This window comes from Diceros bicornis, chromosome 17 (assembly GCF_020826845.1).
Source record: "Diceros bicornis minor isolate mBicDic1 chromosome 17, mDicBic1.mat.cur, whole genome shotgun sequence".
NCBI classification, from domain to species: Eukaryota; Metazoa; Chordata; class Mammalia; order Perissodactyla; family Rhinocerotidae; genus Diceros; species Diceros bicornis.
This window is the reverse complement of record NC_080756.1, coordinates 25,598,408-25,615,329: the sequence shown is the minus strand read 5'-3', so window position 1 is coordinate 25,615,329 and position 16,922 is coordinate 25,598,408. Positions and strand designations below refer to the sequence as shown.

General features: G+C 33.7%; 1 protein-coding gene across 1 annotated transcript in view; it reads right to left on the bottom strand.

Moving 5' to 3' along the window:
• Positions 1 to 16,922, bottom strand: part of ADAMTS20 (ADAM metallopeptidase with thrombospondin type 1 motif 20) — a 179,772-nt gene that overhangs the window by 110,595 nt on the left and 52,255 nt on the right. The window contains exons 4-7 of the mRNA XM_058558477.1: positions 16,083 to 16,342; positions 7,050 to 7,133; positions 6,407 to 6,531; positions 4,991 to 5,031 (exon numbers count right to left, since the gene is read on the bottom strand). Of these exons, the coding sequence (XP_058414460.1) occupies positions 4,991 to 5,031; positions 6,407 to 6,531; positions 7,050 to 7,133; positions 16,083 to 16,342 (510 nt within the window). The remainder of the gene's footprint in view (positions 1 to 4,990; positions 5,032 to 6,406; positions 6,532 to 7,049; positions 7,134 to 16,082; positions 16,343 to 16,922) is intronic.

Below are 16,922 nucleotides of genomic sequence, written 5' to 3'. Positions count from 1 at the left end.
TTCCAGACGTGAGAATTGTCAGGGACGCAATATAAAATTACTCCATACAAAATGTTTAAGTAAACATGAAAGGCAATTACAAGTATGAGCAAATATAAAAAGGATGTAAACAAAATGAACAGACAGATTTTGAGTAATAATTAACTAGGACCTTTTAAATTGAGAAACATATGGAAATAGAAAATTCAGAGGATGAGTGAAATATCAAATCAGAGCCAGAAGAAAAACAGTAAAATGCATGTTAGAGCTGCTTGAATGAAGCATGAAGAGAAAAAGAAACGAAAGCATGGAGAACAGAATGAGAAGACCCAGTACAAATGTCATCAGGGTCCCACAGGAGAGAACAAATAGAATATGAGGGCAAATTTCGAAAAAAAAAATTAATGGGAATTTTGATCACAACATATCCCAAGAAGGATAAATAAAAAGAAATCTATATTAAGACACAATTTTAATGAAACAGGATTATATCCAAGACAAAGAGAGAAATTACTAGCAGCCAGAATGAAGGATCACCAAAGAATCTACGACTAAACAGACTACAGGGCCGGCCCCGTGGCTTAGCGGTTAAGTGCGTGCGCTCCGCTGCTGGCGGCCTGGGTTTGGATCCTGGGCGCGCACCGACGCACTGCTTCTCCGGCCATGTTGAGGCCGCGTCCCACATACAGCAACTAGAAGGATGTGCAGCTATGACACAACTATCTACTGGGGACTTGGGGGAAAAATAAATAAATAAATAAAAATTAAAAAAAAAAAACAGACTACAGATTTCTCAATAGCAAAACCCAGAAAACAATACAATATTATATTCAAAATACTGAAAGAAAATAACTGTCAACCTAGAATTGGTACCCAGAAATATGGGTAAGTTAAACACATTTCCAGAAAAGTGAAAATAGAGAATTTTTCACTAATATGTCTTCACTAAAAGAACTTCTAAAGAATATAATTCACGGGGGAAAAAAGGAAAATGACCTCAAAGGGAAGGTTTGAGATGTAAGACGAAGTTATGAAAAATTTATAAGCACGGGAACAAACTTAAACAAGTATTGAATATAAAACATATCCTCTAATATACAAGGTTTACAAAATGATGGAAATAAAATAGTGGACAACCATACCATAAGTTTAGGAGGAAATTTAACAAAGTTTAAGTAATCTAAGATATTGCTTGTTTAGGAGAGAGCTTTGGACAAAGTTAATTATGGTAGTAAAAAACCAGAGTAACCTCAAAATAGGAGTGTTTATAATTTTCAACCTGCAAAAGGAAAAGTGAAATAAGAAAACTAACTTAAAAACTTAACCTGAGAAAACGGGGGTAGGGGAAGCACAGTATAAAATGAGATAAACAGAAAGCAAAAGCAACATGGTATATATAAGTGAATATATAACACTAATTACAATAAACGCAAATGGACAAACCTTGCCAATTAAATAGATTATTATAGTTATTTTAAAAATTCAATTTTATGCTATTTCCAAGAAAAACACCTAAAGTAAAAGGGCACTAGAAAACTTTAGCAAAAAATATATCCACCAAATACTAAACAAGAGAAAGTTGAGGTAGCTATAGTATTATCAGACATAATATATTTTAAATATATAACTATACTGATTTTTTCTCTTTAAAAAGCATTACTAGTGATAAAGAGAGTCACCACACAATTGTAAGAGGTTCAATTTAAACTTATATGTACCTAATAAGTTAGCCTTAAGATAAATGAAATGAAAAACTGTAATGCTATATGGAGTGACAGATATATACTCATGCTTCAAATTAGTGACCTAATAGACGATATAGTTAATTTGAACAGCACAATTAGCAAGTTTGATTTAACAGACATATATGTAGAACTCTGTGTACGATGTTAGAGAATATGCACTCTTTTTAAACATACATGGAGCATTTTTTTAATTGACCACATAATAGACCATACAGGTAATATCAAAAGATTTCAAAGAATAAGTTATCATAGATCATGTTCTCCAATTGCAATGAAATTAGAATTCAATAAACAAAAAAAAAAACAAGCCTACACACATTTAGAAATATTTAAATGCATTTCTAAATAATTCATAAGTCAACAAAGAAATCATGATGGAATTTACACATATTTAGAATTTATCATTTTAAATGACATAAAATACCCACAAAAACTTGTGGGACAACAAAAATTATACTTTGAAGTAACTGATAGTCTTAAATAATAAAATCAGAAAACAAACCCTAGATGTTAATCAACTAAGCAGTCAACTTAAATTACAGATAGAACAGCAAGATTAAATTGAAAAGCAATGAAAAGATAATAAGGTTAAGCAGAAATTAATGAAATAAAAACAAGAGACAAAAGTCATAGTTGATTCTTTAAAAAAACAAATGCAATAGTCAATATTCCAAGGAAATTGATCTATTAAAAAGGAGAGGTGCAAATAAATAATGTCAGAAATAAAATGGGCATAACTATAGCTATACACAGAAGAGGTTAAAATAGAAAATGCCATGAAAATAATTGAAGTTAATAAATTTTACTACTAAATTTTACTACTAAAAGAAATGGTAAAATATCTAGATAAAAATAACTTTAAATACATTCAAGAAGATAAAAACAACAGTCTGTTTACCATTGGAGAAATTTTTAAAAATAGTTAAAAATCTTCCCACAAAGAAGTCATTTCCACAAATGAAACCCAGATGGTTCTCTAAGTGGGATCTCCCAGGTTTTCAAGATATAGATCATTCCAGTATTATACAAAATCTTCCAGAGAATGGGAAAAGAGATAATATACTCCAACCAATGTCATAAGGTGAATAAAACCTTGGTATCAAAATCAGACAAACATGATAAAAGTCATTTCACTCTGGCTGGATTTAAAATCAATAAACAAAATAATCCATTGCATTTCTATTAACTAGCATCATAAGTTATTTGAACTAATAAAAAACAGAAGTCTAATAAAAGTTGTACATGACTGGCTTGAAAGAAAATATATATTATTGAAAGACATCTAAAAAGACCTACATAAATGGATAGATAATTGTTTTATAATAACTTGACATGCTGCTTCTAAAATTTTTATAGAAGAACAAAGGTCCAAGAACAGCCAAAATACTTTTGAAGGAAATAAGGTGGAGTGATATATCCTATCAATTATTATGATTTATTATAGGCCTATAAAAATTAATAGTGTGGCATTGGTGCATGGTTTAAATAAAAAGTAGTGACTAATGGAATGAAGCAATGATTTTCAGACTCAAGTGTATGTAGTTTTGTATGTAGTTTTATATATGACATTGCAGATTCAAAGGAAAGGAGATGAACTATTCAATGCATGGTCTGAGGAAACTGGTTATCTGAATAGAAAAGTAGCTAACAAAACTAGATCCCTATCTGATACTATATCAAAAAAATATCCCAAATGGTTTAGAGATTTGAATGTGAAAGGACAAATTTTCAATATTTACGGGAAAATATGTTTAGACTTTGAGCTAAGAAGGCTTTCTTAAATAAGATACGAAATTGCTAACACTAAAAGAAGAGGTTTAGGGGCTGGCCCCATGGCGTAGTGGTTAAGTTCCGCATGCTCTGCTTCAATGGCCTGGGTTCCAATCCAGGGCATGGACCACTCGTCAGCCATGCTGTGGGGGGGACCCACGTACAAAATAGAGGAAGATTGGCACAGATGTTAGCTCAGGGCGAACCTCTCCCAAGCAAAAAAAAAAAAAAACGAGGAAGATTGGCAACAGATGTTAGCTCTGGGTGAATCTTCCTCAGCAAAATAACAATAATAATAATAATAAAAGAAGAAAATTTATAAATTCAGCTACATTCTGCATTTTCACACACATGAAATGAAATTCCATGAATTTTCACAGACACAAAAATGAAAACTAAGCAATGAATTATTAGAATATATTTGCTATACATATAAACCAAAAAGGGTTTAGTATCAAGAAGTTATAAAGAACACCTAAAAAGCAGTAAGAAAATGACAAATACCACAGCAGAAAAATAAGCAATGCTTTTCATTTCTTTCATTCCTCACAGAAAAGTAAATACAAACGGCCAGCAAATATATGAAAAGATGTTCAAATTCATTAGTAATCAGGGAACTGAAAATTGTTACTGTAATCATATTACATTTAGATTGGACAAAATGAGAATCTGAAGATACCTTGTACTGATAAGGACATAATCAAAAGGAAGGCTTATATATTATTAATAAAGGTGTAAATAGGTACAACCATTTTAGAAAATAATTTGATATATCTTATGAAGTTGAACGTTAGCACATTTAAATAAGAGCAATTCTAATCATAGGAATATACCCTAGCTCTTACAGCAAAGTTCGTAACAGAAAAAAGCTGGAATGACCCCAAATATCCACTGATAGGTTAGAGATATGTCAACTGTGAATGAAATATTATACAGCAGTGAAAATGCATAAACTACAACTACAAAGCTCAAAAAGAAGCAAAACCAAACAATTTCTTGTTTAGGAAGATACATATGTAATAAAATTATTTTTCAAAAGGTGGAGGGAACTGACACATAACGAAATTCACGGTATTGGCTACCTCTTGGGAAAATGCAAGGGGATGAAATAAGGAATTAGCACAGGCCCTACAATAGTACTGATAAAGTTCTAGCTCTTAAATCACAGCTATTCACTTTATTATTTTGCTTTAAATTTACATACAGGTTATTATATATTATTTTGTATAGATCAAGTATTACATAATAAAACAATTTTAAATTAAATATGTCAAGCTTTGCACAGTGCTTGATATTTAGTAATTGGAACATAAATACCAGTTCTTATTATTCTTTAAAATTTATAGAAGTAGAATCAAATGATAGTGACAACTGTAATCATTAATCAAGACAATTAATCAAAATGATTAAAATGTAAAACAAAAGGAAAATAACATTATTTTAAATAATTCAGTAAACAATTATATAAGCTATATTTAATTTACAAAATAACTCACCTAATGTGTCACATTTCTCTCTAGCTCCACAAATGTCTTCCCTTAAAAACAAAAGATTTTGAAGCATTTTCAGAAAATAATTTTGCAACAAGCCAAAACAAAGATAAAGAAACTTGAACTGTGATATGACTATTAGCACAAACTGACTTCCAAAATCCAGTTCTTATTAAGCTCTCAGTAAGTTTAACCCTAGAGTAATGTACCATTTGTGCATATCAATAAACAATAGGTGCTATATAAAAGTGATTGTGCATAGCTAAAGCTTTGACCAAGTTCGATAAAAAGCTAATATTTTTCACCTCTCTGCCTTTACTTATACAGTATATGTAATTTACTCTTGATGTTTCAATGTCATTATGAGCTTCAGCTATTATTTTGCTACTGCAAAATAATGATGTTCTCAGACGTTATCAAGCTGTTTAACTTTTTCTGCTTTTGCATTACTTAGTCGCTGACCATTCAATTTGACAGTTCTCTTGTCTCTTTCCTTATGGTCTCCTCTTATAGCCCTTTTCTCCCTCCCATCTGTTATTTCCATTCTTTGCTGCTTGGCCTTTAACTGCAATCCAGGACAACACCATGGACTGGTGACAGAATACTGTGTACAAAATTAAGTTAATTCTGCTTCAGTTTTGAAAAGAGATAAAAGTACATGGACTACATGTCAGCTATTCCACATGGACTAAAGGTTTTCATTTCAGGGTACTAGAAAGCTGAGATTTTTCTGAGTCTGACTCCCAAGCGAAAGATTTATTTCCTTTGGTCAACCAACCACCCAACCAACCAAACAGCAAACCCAGGATCTAAATATTCTAGTAGCATCCATGTTGCTGAAACAAAGGTGCAAATTAACAACGTATGGTGGTGCTTGTAAAATGGACAATCATTTTATAACAGCAGAAGCTGTTTTTCATATAAATAAATAGGTTTGAGAAAAACCCAACCAAAGGCAGTCTAGCGATTAAGCCATGCACTGAGCATCACAACAAGAAACAAACAAAACAAAACAACAAAAAAAAAACACAGTACAGGGAATCCAAAAAGTGGACAACCTCATAAATTCAAAAGCTCTTTCCAAGTAGTTGAACAAAATCTGCTCTCAGTTCCATAACCATGTTAGTTTCCAAATATTTTTCCTAATTCTCTCATTCTGACACTAACATAATAAGGAAATTATTTTGTTTAGGTCATATCATTACGTAGCAACCTAACATTGCTAATTTCCTAAGGAATCAACTAGTATTACGGTCTGAAAGAAGAGTGCTTTCTTTCAATAGTATCTTTTGTAATACAAATTCTCATAGAATACCTCCACGTATTATTGATAAAGAATTAAGGTAACAAGAAGTAGCAACGGTCATGCAGGAGAGAAAGGGTAAACAATTGCAGTTGGAAGGGTTATTTCTAAAACTGTACCTTGTGATAAGAACAGCAGTATCATGGTGGGAAGGGTGAGCATCGTCAAGAACATTCTGAGTTTGTTGCCATAAACAAAAGTTACGTAATGTGGCAGCTGCATTAAAACTGATGACTGGTCCTTCCTACACAAAAAATAAGCAATTCAACATGACGTCAAAACATTCATGGCCTCTTTTCCTTCCACGCTTGTCAGCATTCATGCAACTCATCAAATAGCATGTTCACAGGCAAATGAAGAAGCGGCATCATCTCTCCCTCATATCTCCAACATATTTTAGCAATACTTAAACATAGTGATCAAAACTGAATCTAATTAGATCTTCTCAACATAACTAAAAAACTAACTTCTAAAAATTACTATATTTTAAATCCTTCAACCATAAGATTATAAATTGTTATATATATATAAATTATATTATATATTATAGATTTTTAAATTATTAATTTTTGTTACTTCCTCTGCTGTCGTTCCATTTTATTTCCATCACAATAGAAAAAAGTAATCTCTCTCTTTTTCAAATCAAGTTTTTCACGTAAATTTTAAAATTATCTCATATCTAATAAAAGTTTTATGATCTATATAGACTCCTGCTAGGAGCCTTCTACAATTCAGATTACTAATTTTAGACCTGTTTCTTACCTGTTCATTGTGAATTACAACTAATTTTACAATTACTATGTTTATAAGATTTCCAATACTTGAGTCCTTGTAGATTGCTGCAACCTGCAAGGAAAAGATGTAGGATTAGACGCCTAAAATTAATATTTCTTCTCAAAAGTAAACTGAAACCAGTCCTAGAACATCAATTCTCTCATTTAGGTGCACATTGGAATCTCCTAGGGAGCTTTCACAAATCCCAATGCTCAGGCCACATCCCTTACCAATTAAATCAGATCTGTAGGGTTGAGATCTAGACATCAGTATCTTTTAAAATTCCCCTGTATTTAATGATTCCAATGTGAAGCCAAGTTAGAGAACCAGTATCCTAAACCTGGCTACTGAGATTCGTCCATGGATCAGCAGTGTCCACATCACCTAGAGCTGACTAGAAATGCAGACTCTCAGGCCCCACCCTGGACTAGTGAGTTAAAATCTGCATTTTAACAAGATCCTCAAGTGATTTGAATGTACATTAACGCTTGGAAACTGTTCTAGATAATTCAGCAAGAAATTCACTACATTCTGTGTCATGATTCCAATTTATGCGACCACAACGCTCCATAAAAATAAGTTTTACCTGATCTTTTCTGGTAGTTTTACCTAACCTTTTCTGCCACGGTTGCATATTTCCAATTCTGAGTATGCTTATGATCTTTAACGCTTAGCACTACTGGAATCCATGGAGACAGATGTATCTAGAATCATATAAAGAACTATAGAAGAGGTCACGGATCACAACTTGGTCCTTAATTCTCCAAAATTGGAGAACGCAAGAGTCTACGAGGCACTCTGCATGGGCTGTTTGTGATTCATGGTTAAAGCGCTATCCAATTCATCTCCTCTTCTTGTAGCCGTCATGGAAGTTACCACTGCTGTGGGAGTGTCTTCCATGTCCAATGCCTTTCTCTGCCTTGCACTCCTTTGAGACATAACCCTCTAGACCTGAGCCACCTGTGCAATGAAAACGGCTTCCGAAACCTGGGTCGCCATCTCCCGGACCACTGCACAAACCAAGACAGCAACTGATTCAGGATCTGATACTTCTCTCATTTATTTAATAAATAAATGTTCAATGTCTACTCCTTGCTTTGTTGGCTAGAGACCCAGAGATAGGGAAGAGGACGTGGTCCCTGACCTTGTGCAGCTTAACAGTTTGCTAGAAGTACCAGTAGTGGAGCCCTCACCCCATCAGCGAAAGCTGCTTCAACACAATGAATAACATGACTGCTGCTGATGCTTCTAGAGCCACACAGAGTACCACCAGCACCAGAGCCAAAAGCATCTCTGGAAATGCTGACCTTGCAGGGTCAGCGTGGACTTAAAATACCCATTCCAGCACCTTTCCTGTTGTTTTAGCTGTAAAGCCACAAATACTTACAGGTTTGTCATCTCTACCTGCAGGGATGCCTTTGGCTCTGGTGGTAGCATTTTTTGGCAAGAGAGGTGGTCACCCCAATGGAGTTGACAGTAAGTTCAGTTAAGACTGGGACAGTCAGATGATTGGCAGTTTCAAGTAGGTGTGTTAGCACTGCAATATTGCTCACTTTCAAAGGGGAACTGTGGAAATTTATAGCTGAATTGATATATTTTTAAAAGTTGCGTGGAGAAAGATTTATCTACTATAGAAAATGAAGCATATCTATATTTGTGGCTTCAGAGTTATCCTTTGATCCTGTGAGTTTAAAACTAGATAGATGCTTTTCTAAGTCAAATTACAAGGTAGATAACACACCTCAAAAGTATGCATGAAGGCTCTTTTTCCCCTAAAAGTGAAAAACAGTGGTGAAGACTTCTGTCACAGGAGATCATGCATTCTCAGTAACCTACAGAGAAGAGTGCTTAAGCACTATGAGGTATGCAAATGGCTAATTTCTCTACTCATTGTCCCAAATTTGTTGACTACAAATGACAATCTGGGTGTTATAATATTAACTATAAAATATATAACCACAAAAATATTTTCCATTTTAGAATGGAACAGATGCTGTATCCTTTATTGAAAAGTGACCAATCTATCAGCTGAAATTTGGAAACATATTCCTGGCATTCTGATGGTATATTTTTAAATATATTACTACAGCAAAATTTCCTTAAATTGTAATGTTAGGGAAAAGATAATTTAAATTATTATGCAAGATGGGTAACGTTATAAGCACAGTCCTTTAAGTTAAACAGACCCAGGTTCAAATTCTAACCGCTATTTATTAATAATACCTACTTATCAGGCTGTTATAAGGACTAAAACATGGTGTGCAAAAAAGTATTTAGATCAGGGCCTGGGTCATAGGAATCAATGGTAGTTATTGTTATTATTACTACTTATAAAACTTTTTCAGAAGAAAAGGCATATGTTACATATAATGCTAGCTCTGGCACATGTGTTTCAAATTAGTTATCATAGTATGCCCAAATTGAAAGTAAAGGATCCAAGAGCATCACAATTGCATTATTTCTTTCAATATTTATTGAATATCTACTGCCTATCAAACATGGTGTAACTTACTAGATACACAGAGATGAATAAGGCATGATTTCTGCCGTTAAAAAACTCATTCTTCCAGGGGTAAAAGATATAAAAACAGAGTTCAATTTAAATAACTCTTCACGCACCCTCCTCCCAAAAAACCTCTCAGATTGATATTTTGCTTTTATAGCAAAACGGTATGATTCAGTAATTAAGAAGGTAATTAACAAGACAGGAAACAACAAGTGTTGGAGAGGATGTGGAGAGAAGGAAACTCTCATACACTGCTGGTGGGAGTGCAAACTGGTGCAGCCACTATGGAAAACAGTATGGAGATTCCTCAAAAAATTAAGGATAGACCTACCATATGATCCCACTATTCCACTCCTGGGTATTTACCCAAAGAACATGAAAACACCAATGCATAAAGATGCATGCATCCCTGTGTTCATTGCAGCGTTATTCACAATAGCCAAGACTTGGAAGCAACCTAAGTGCCCATCAAGGGAGGAATGGATAAGAACATATGGTATATATACCCAACGGAATACTACTCAGCCATAAGAAACGATGAAATCCAGCCATTTGTGACAACGCGGATGGACATCGAGGGTATTATGCAAAGTGAAATAAGTCAGAGGGAGAAGGTCAAATACTGTATGTTATTTACTACTTATTAAGTAGATAATAACAACAACAAACAAACACATAGAGACAGAGATTGGATTGGTGGTTACGGGGGGCTGCGGGGGTGCAAAAGGGACAATTTGGCACATGTGTGTGGTGATGGATTGTAATTAGTATTTGGGTGGTGAACACGAGAACATAATGTAATCCATGTAGAAATAGAAGTATGACGACGTACACCTGAAATTTATACAATGTTATAAACCAACGTTACCGCAATAAACAAAAATAATTAATTAATTAATTAATTAAAAAAAAGGTCATCCTGCTCATTTAACTGTATGCACCTATTGTTTTATGTATTGACCATGTGCTTATATACTCAATATATATACCTTTTACTATATTTGGATGTTTAAAGGTGCTATTATTGAATAACTCTATTCAATCAAGCTGAATTGTGAAGCAGGCAAATGAGCGACCACAAGGCCCATTTGTCACTAAGAGGCTTTTCTAACTGCCATGTACAACATGCTTCTCTCATCCCCAAACTACCACCCCATATGAGGTTGCCATGATGGTAGGGTACCATGTTTGTTACTTCTTCGTAAATAATACATACATAAATTTATTGAATGTTTGTGTGCCAGATGTGTTCTAAGATTAAATTAATTCATTTAATTCCAGCAAATCCTATGAGATAGGAACTATTGTGTCCATTTTTCAGATAAGAAAACTATGGTATGGAGAAGTTAAGTAACACACTGAAGATTAGGCAACTGGTAAGCATCAGAACACAATTTCTATCTTAGGCAGCCTGGCTTTAGCTTGGATTACTTTATCTGATCTTAGGGAATTTCAGCATTCTACCCTAAGTCCTTCCTAATTAGTTCTTGGTACAAAAAGTTTTTTCAGAACTCAGATATGGTTCATGTCCTAGCCCCTGATACTATCCGGCAGTGGCCACGTAACTATGGCCTCAGAGAAGTCCCATGCAGTCAGGAGACCTGGGTTTTAGTTCTACCTCTATTACTAGTTACAAGAAAGTTGTTCAGCTCTGGAAATGGATTTATCTACTTTTTGTCTCAATACCTGCAACCACGTTGAGGCACTGAGCACCCTCAGGCACAATGCCTTAGTGTATTTGATTAAAATTTACCAGATGCTGTTGGGGGAGGGGTGTAGGGGATATCTGTTTTAAAGAACAAAATCATTCCACAGTTTCAGGAATGTTGAGTAAAAAAGAGTTAAATAGGCATCCTCACAGAGTCTTGAACAGTCTAACATATATACACAAATATATTCTATGAAAGAGGTATTATATGTAACACTTCATGTAGCTACTTGGCCACAGCCTTCTTTTTCCTTCCCATGGAGCATGTCACAGGGCTAGGACCCCATTTCATAGACTGTACCTTAGGAAATGCCAGACCAGATTTCTAAGGCATCTTCCTGTTGTATAAAGCTATGTAATATTATATTACTGTAATCACTAGATTTTAGAGGCTATGTATTAGAATTTGTATTGATTTAATTAAAATGTATTTAATCTTTTATTCTTTAAGTGTCTGCTTTCCTGGCATATCGAGTTCATATTTCTTTACAGGTCTCATAAAATAGTAAAGATTACTTCATGAATATTTAATGAATGTAAAAAAAAAATGGTATGAATTATATTGTTTAAATATTTTAAGAAAATTCTAGGCAATATATTTCATGCAAAGCATGAAACAAATTATCACCATTATCTGAACAACCATTTTGAAATAATTTCTATATAGAGTTTCAGAAAATGTTCATATATGTCATGTGTACAGGCTGCCTTCACTTTATTTTAGGCATTTTTTAATTGAGATAATTGACATAATACATTGTATTAGTTTTAGGTGTACAACATAATGATTAGACATATGTATATATTGTGAAATGATTACCACAATAAGTTAACAGCCATCATCACAGTCATGAATTTTTCTTGTGATGAGAACTTTTCAGATCTACTCTCTAAGCAACTTTTAAATATACAATACAGTATTGTTAACTATAGTCACTATGCTGTATATTACACCCCCAGAACTTATAACTGGAAGTTTGTACCTTTTGACCCACCTTCATCTTCAAAGTCATCTATATAAAACTGATTTTAAGAAAGTGATTTTGTTTACAAAGATCACTACTCTCATCAGAAAGATCTTTTTAAGTTAGAAAATGATGACATTGCACTTATGCACAAAGTAAATATGTGCAAAGAATTAAGAATAAGCAGAGCACTGAGTTGAAGAAAAGAAAAGGTAACATAAATGGTTATACCTAAAGTATGAAAGTATATCATTAGTTTTTATTTTAATGTGGATGAAAATTTCCCCTACATTGAATAATATCAGTAAAAGCAACTCAAAGAGTTGAAAGCAATGAAATTAAGTCAATGTAATGCAAGTAAGGGTTTTTAGCTGATAAATGCCTTTAATAATAGGAACTATGTTTTAATAAATAGAGCTAATTCCTGATGATCACATGGTCCTCCTTAAACTCACATTATTAAATCTGTAACAAGGTGAATATTATGAAGTCAAACCTATGCAAACACATGGAGTATGGAGGTCTCTGATATATAGTAAATATTTCCAAGGTTTACTAAACAATGTCACTGAATATCAAAATAAACCTGTCAAAGAAAGTAATTGCTCTAGTTTACACATACTCTGGTAGTCTAATAATGCATATGTAAATGCCATTTTAGCCTGACACTACCACCCAAATTCTCTAAGGATAAAAGCTTTGGGATAGCAAATAACTGAACATCTGATCACTTAACACACTTATTTCATTAGACACACTATACACAATTGTGTTCTTCCCAACTAATTTTAATGTTAATTCCAGAAACCCTTTGACTAAGAGATCACTAAGCTATTTTTACATGATACATCATTCTAGAAACTGAATTAAATCACCCACATTATTTCTATATCATTGCACTCAGACATTTTGTTAAATTGTTGAAAGCAAAGAAAAAGTCTGAGAAGACAGCATAATTGTTTACTTGGTGCAGGATGGGTAAGAGTAGATAATCCTCTCTAAATTGTGTGTATAATCCATTTGCTCAATGTTGAAAGCATTCGGCTATTTCTCCCATTATATCTGAGGCCAAAAGACAAAACTTTTTTTCATCACTGTGAACTTTTCTTTAAATAGCTCACAAAGATATTCCAAGTCACATTTTCTTGTTTTTTCTTAATTACTAAGACCAAGAACATTACCAATATCTTGAGTGTGTGTTTGAATAAATGCAGTTAATGCCTTCTTAAAAATTAAGACAAAATATGCAAAACCTGAATGGCTCCTTCCTCAACTGGAAACATCTGGGGCACTTATGTGGCGACAGCATCCCTCTTATCTCTTTAGAGCAATTTTGGAAATGGACTTCACAAGTGGAGACAAAATAAGTAGGACTAGGTTTGACAATCTCTACGTCGTGTGACCAACTATGCCAGTTTGCCCAGGACTAAGGGGTTTCCAGGAATGTGAGACTTTCAATACTAAAATCGGGAAAGTCCCAGGCAAAACAAGGCGAGTCTGTTAGTCTTTCTCTGAGTTTCCTTTCACATTGTTTATATCCACAAATACAGCTGTGATCACCGTTCTTCACTAATAAAACTATATACAGAACCATAAAGTCTACTGACTTTCCTGTATCCTTATCTGAACATTCTTTCAATGAAAAAAAAAAGAATGATGAAAGCACCAAAGCCAGGTAATTTAGAAGTCATCTGAAATTCGACCTCTGAGGAGTAAAGAAAGCATATATAAAACCCAAACCACTCAAAAGAGAGACCTACCCTCCTAAATTTTTCCTGCTACCCATCTATATTTGGAATGCTCCCCTCTTCCTCAACCATGCTGCAGTCTATCTTCCTGTGAAAGAAAGTTTAACACAAATCAGCTGACTGTCTCTACAGACATATCTTCAATCGAAATGGGCTCTCCTTCATAGTGGGACTAAACATCTAGGATGTGATATGTGCACGCATTGGTCTGTTGCTTCAAGCAATCTCAGAAGCAGACTTCCTTTCCATGAAGCCAAAAGGTCTGCTTTGCACTTGATGAACTCTGGCTTTAAAACTCCCATGGACAACTTCAGTTACCTCAAGGGATGTCACAATATCTTCCAAACAGTGATTATATTGATTTCTATGTAAAATATAGATAAGAAAACTTTTCTGAGGATGGCATTATCACTAAAACTGCATATAGCCATTCAAAAATTACTCTTGAAAAATTACTTTTATGTTCCTTTACTCCTAGTCAGTGTTTGCAAAGCACTGACATTAGCGTTATCTGCCATTTAATATGCTTCAAAATCTGTTGTATTTATAAAATCTAATATATTCCTTCAGTATCTCTACTCTCCCTCCACCAATTTAAATTTCCTCTAACCATTTAAATTGCAAAATCTATCCCACAGTGTTCCATATAATTGATACAATTTCCTACATTATCAACTGACACCCTCCATGTCAATGTTCTCATTAGAATCCCTGCATAATGAGCATGCCACACCCAAGTGTAGATAATTATACATCTAGATAATTACTTCAGATTCAGAAGTAAGAAGATGTTATCAGGATAAATTTATATGTAGAGCCCTGTTGTCATTTTAAAAATTCAATTCAAGTAAACAAGTGTCTATATGATACAAATTTCAGAAAATCATTTTGGATCATCTATTTTTTGTCTACTACAATGTCATGCATTCTGAAAAAAGTATTATTCACCTATTCATTCATTCTTTCTTTCTTTCATTAACTACTGAGTGTCCGCTTTGTACCAGATACTGTTTAGGCAACACAGACCATGTATTCTTAGCACTTATACGAATTTAAGATAAAATGTTCTATGTAAGGAAAATAACAGGGTCTTAAGATCTTCAAGTCACAAGGAACATGGGATTTCTAGCTAAGGGAAATTTACAGTGGCCTATACATGTGTCCTGGCCAAATCTTTTCAACCAAGCGGGCCTGAATTCCCTATATGTTAATAGAGGTACTTCCAGCCATGAGATATGTTCTAATACCCCAAATTTGTATAAATAGGTGATCATATAATTCACCAACTAAACCAGGGTACTCCTGAGCACGAAAGAGGGTGCTTTTAGCAATTACTCTAAAACAGCAGCCTTAAATCCAAGAATGTCCCAGACAGTAGATGTATGTATGCATATACGTATGTATGTGTATATATGAGTATGCATACATGTATTTGTATATACGTGTGTATATATAAGATACAGAGTGCTACCACTAACCCAGAATTGGTGCTCTTCATTAGCACCAGAATTCTGCTCTACAGATACTGGCACCACCACTGCTCAACAGAGATATTAACATCAGATCAAGGACTCTTATAGCTACTGTGCTCTTACATCCCAAATTTGCTAAAGCAGCTCTATTAGTAATAGCCTGTCCTTTTATCCCGATAAATACACTTATAACTTAAAATATCCTTTGGCCCAATTTCTGATTTGGCAAAGGTAGCGGTAGCAAAAATAGCATCCTCTCCCCTCTGTGCAGAAATAGGGTGAAGTTTTAAAATTCCAATTCAAAGGGCAAAAGATCAATGCTACTAGGATCTTCCCTGTCACTAGGGGGCAGAAGCCATTCATGTGATGAAGAATAATTCAAGTATTTTCTATAAGTGGTTTCAGAGATTTTAAAATGTTTTAGAAAGTTGTCAGAGTAACAGGATGGGATACTTGCTATACCTCCATATAAGCTAAATTTCAATGAAATATTATTTGGGGCTTAAACCTAGACACAATTCCCTTTCAAATAGAATTGAGGAAAACATTTTTTAAAATTAAATGTGAAAAAATATTACGTTAACATTTGAGGAAATTTAAAGGACGTGTTAAGTTTACTTACAATCGACATCAGAGTTAGTACATAGTGCTGCAAATTCTGTCCATGATGATGAACCATTTTAGCATCAGCCGTAACCATAACTTCCACGTATCTTGGATATGATAAAAAACGTTTTCTCCTGGAATGTAATTGACTTCTTTCATCTTCCAATGATATATTTTTTGAAGGATCTCCTAAAACTATTTTCTTCTCCACATTAAGATCTTCATTCATGTTGCTGTAGTTGTGAAAAGGTAGAGTGGTTTTCTTTATTTGACTATCTAGGGGGATAAAAAGAATATAATGTGGAGCCATTATATTAGATGAGACTAAAACTATGACGCAAAACAGAATAGCTAAAAATATTTAATACTTACACATCTGCTTCCAATGTGAAACAATAAAAGGACAAAAAAATTATTTAAAATAGTGATACAGGTTATGAGTGTTACTATTCCTAGCAATAAAATGTTAACATTTTCATAGATTGCACTAATAAAACCATCTAAATCTTATATTAACAGTTATGACTATTCAAAAACATTTATTAACTACTGGGTAGAAAATAAAAATAAATTGCGTCCCTATGTTTTCCTCAGTAGATAAATTGGGTCCTCAAGCCACCGATGGCATTTAAGCTCATTACAGAGTAATCACATCTTGTATAAAATATAGAACAAAACATACTTTCATTATACAATATGTGGAGAGCCCTAAGAATAAAAGAAAATCAAATCATAACATTGGGCGGGTGTTTGAACTCAGAAAATCAAATGGTAATATAAATTTTATAATACTTGATTATATAAAATACCTGTTTACTTTTATATTTGCTTCTATATAAGTACAAATTATTGAACA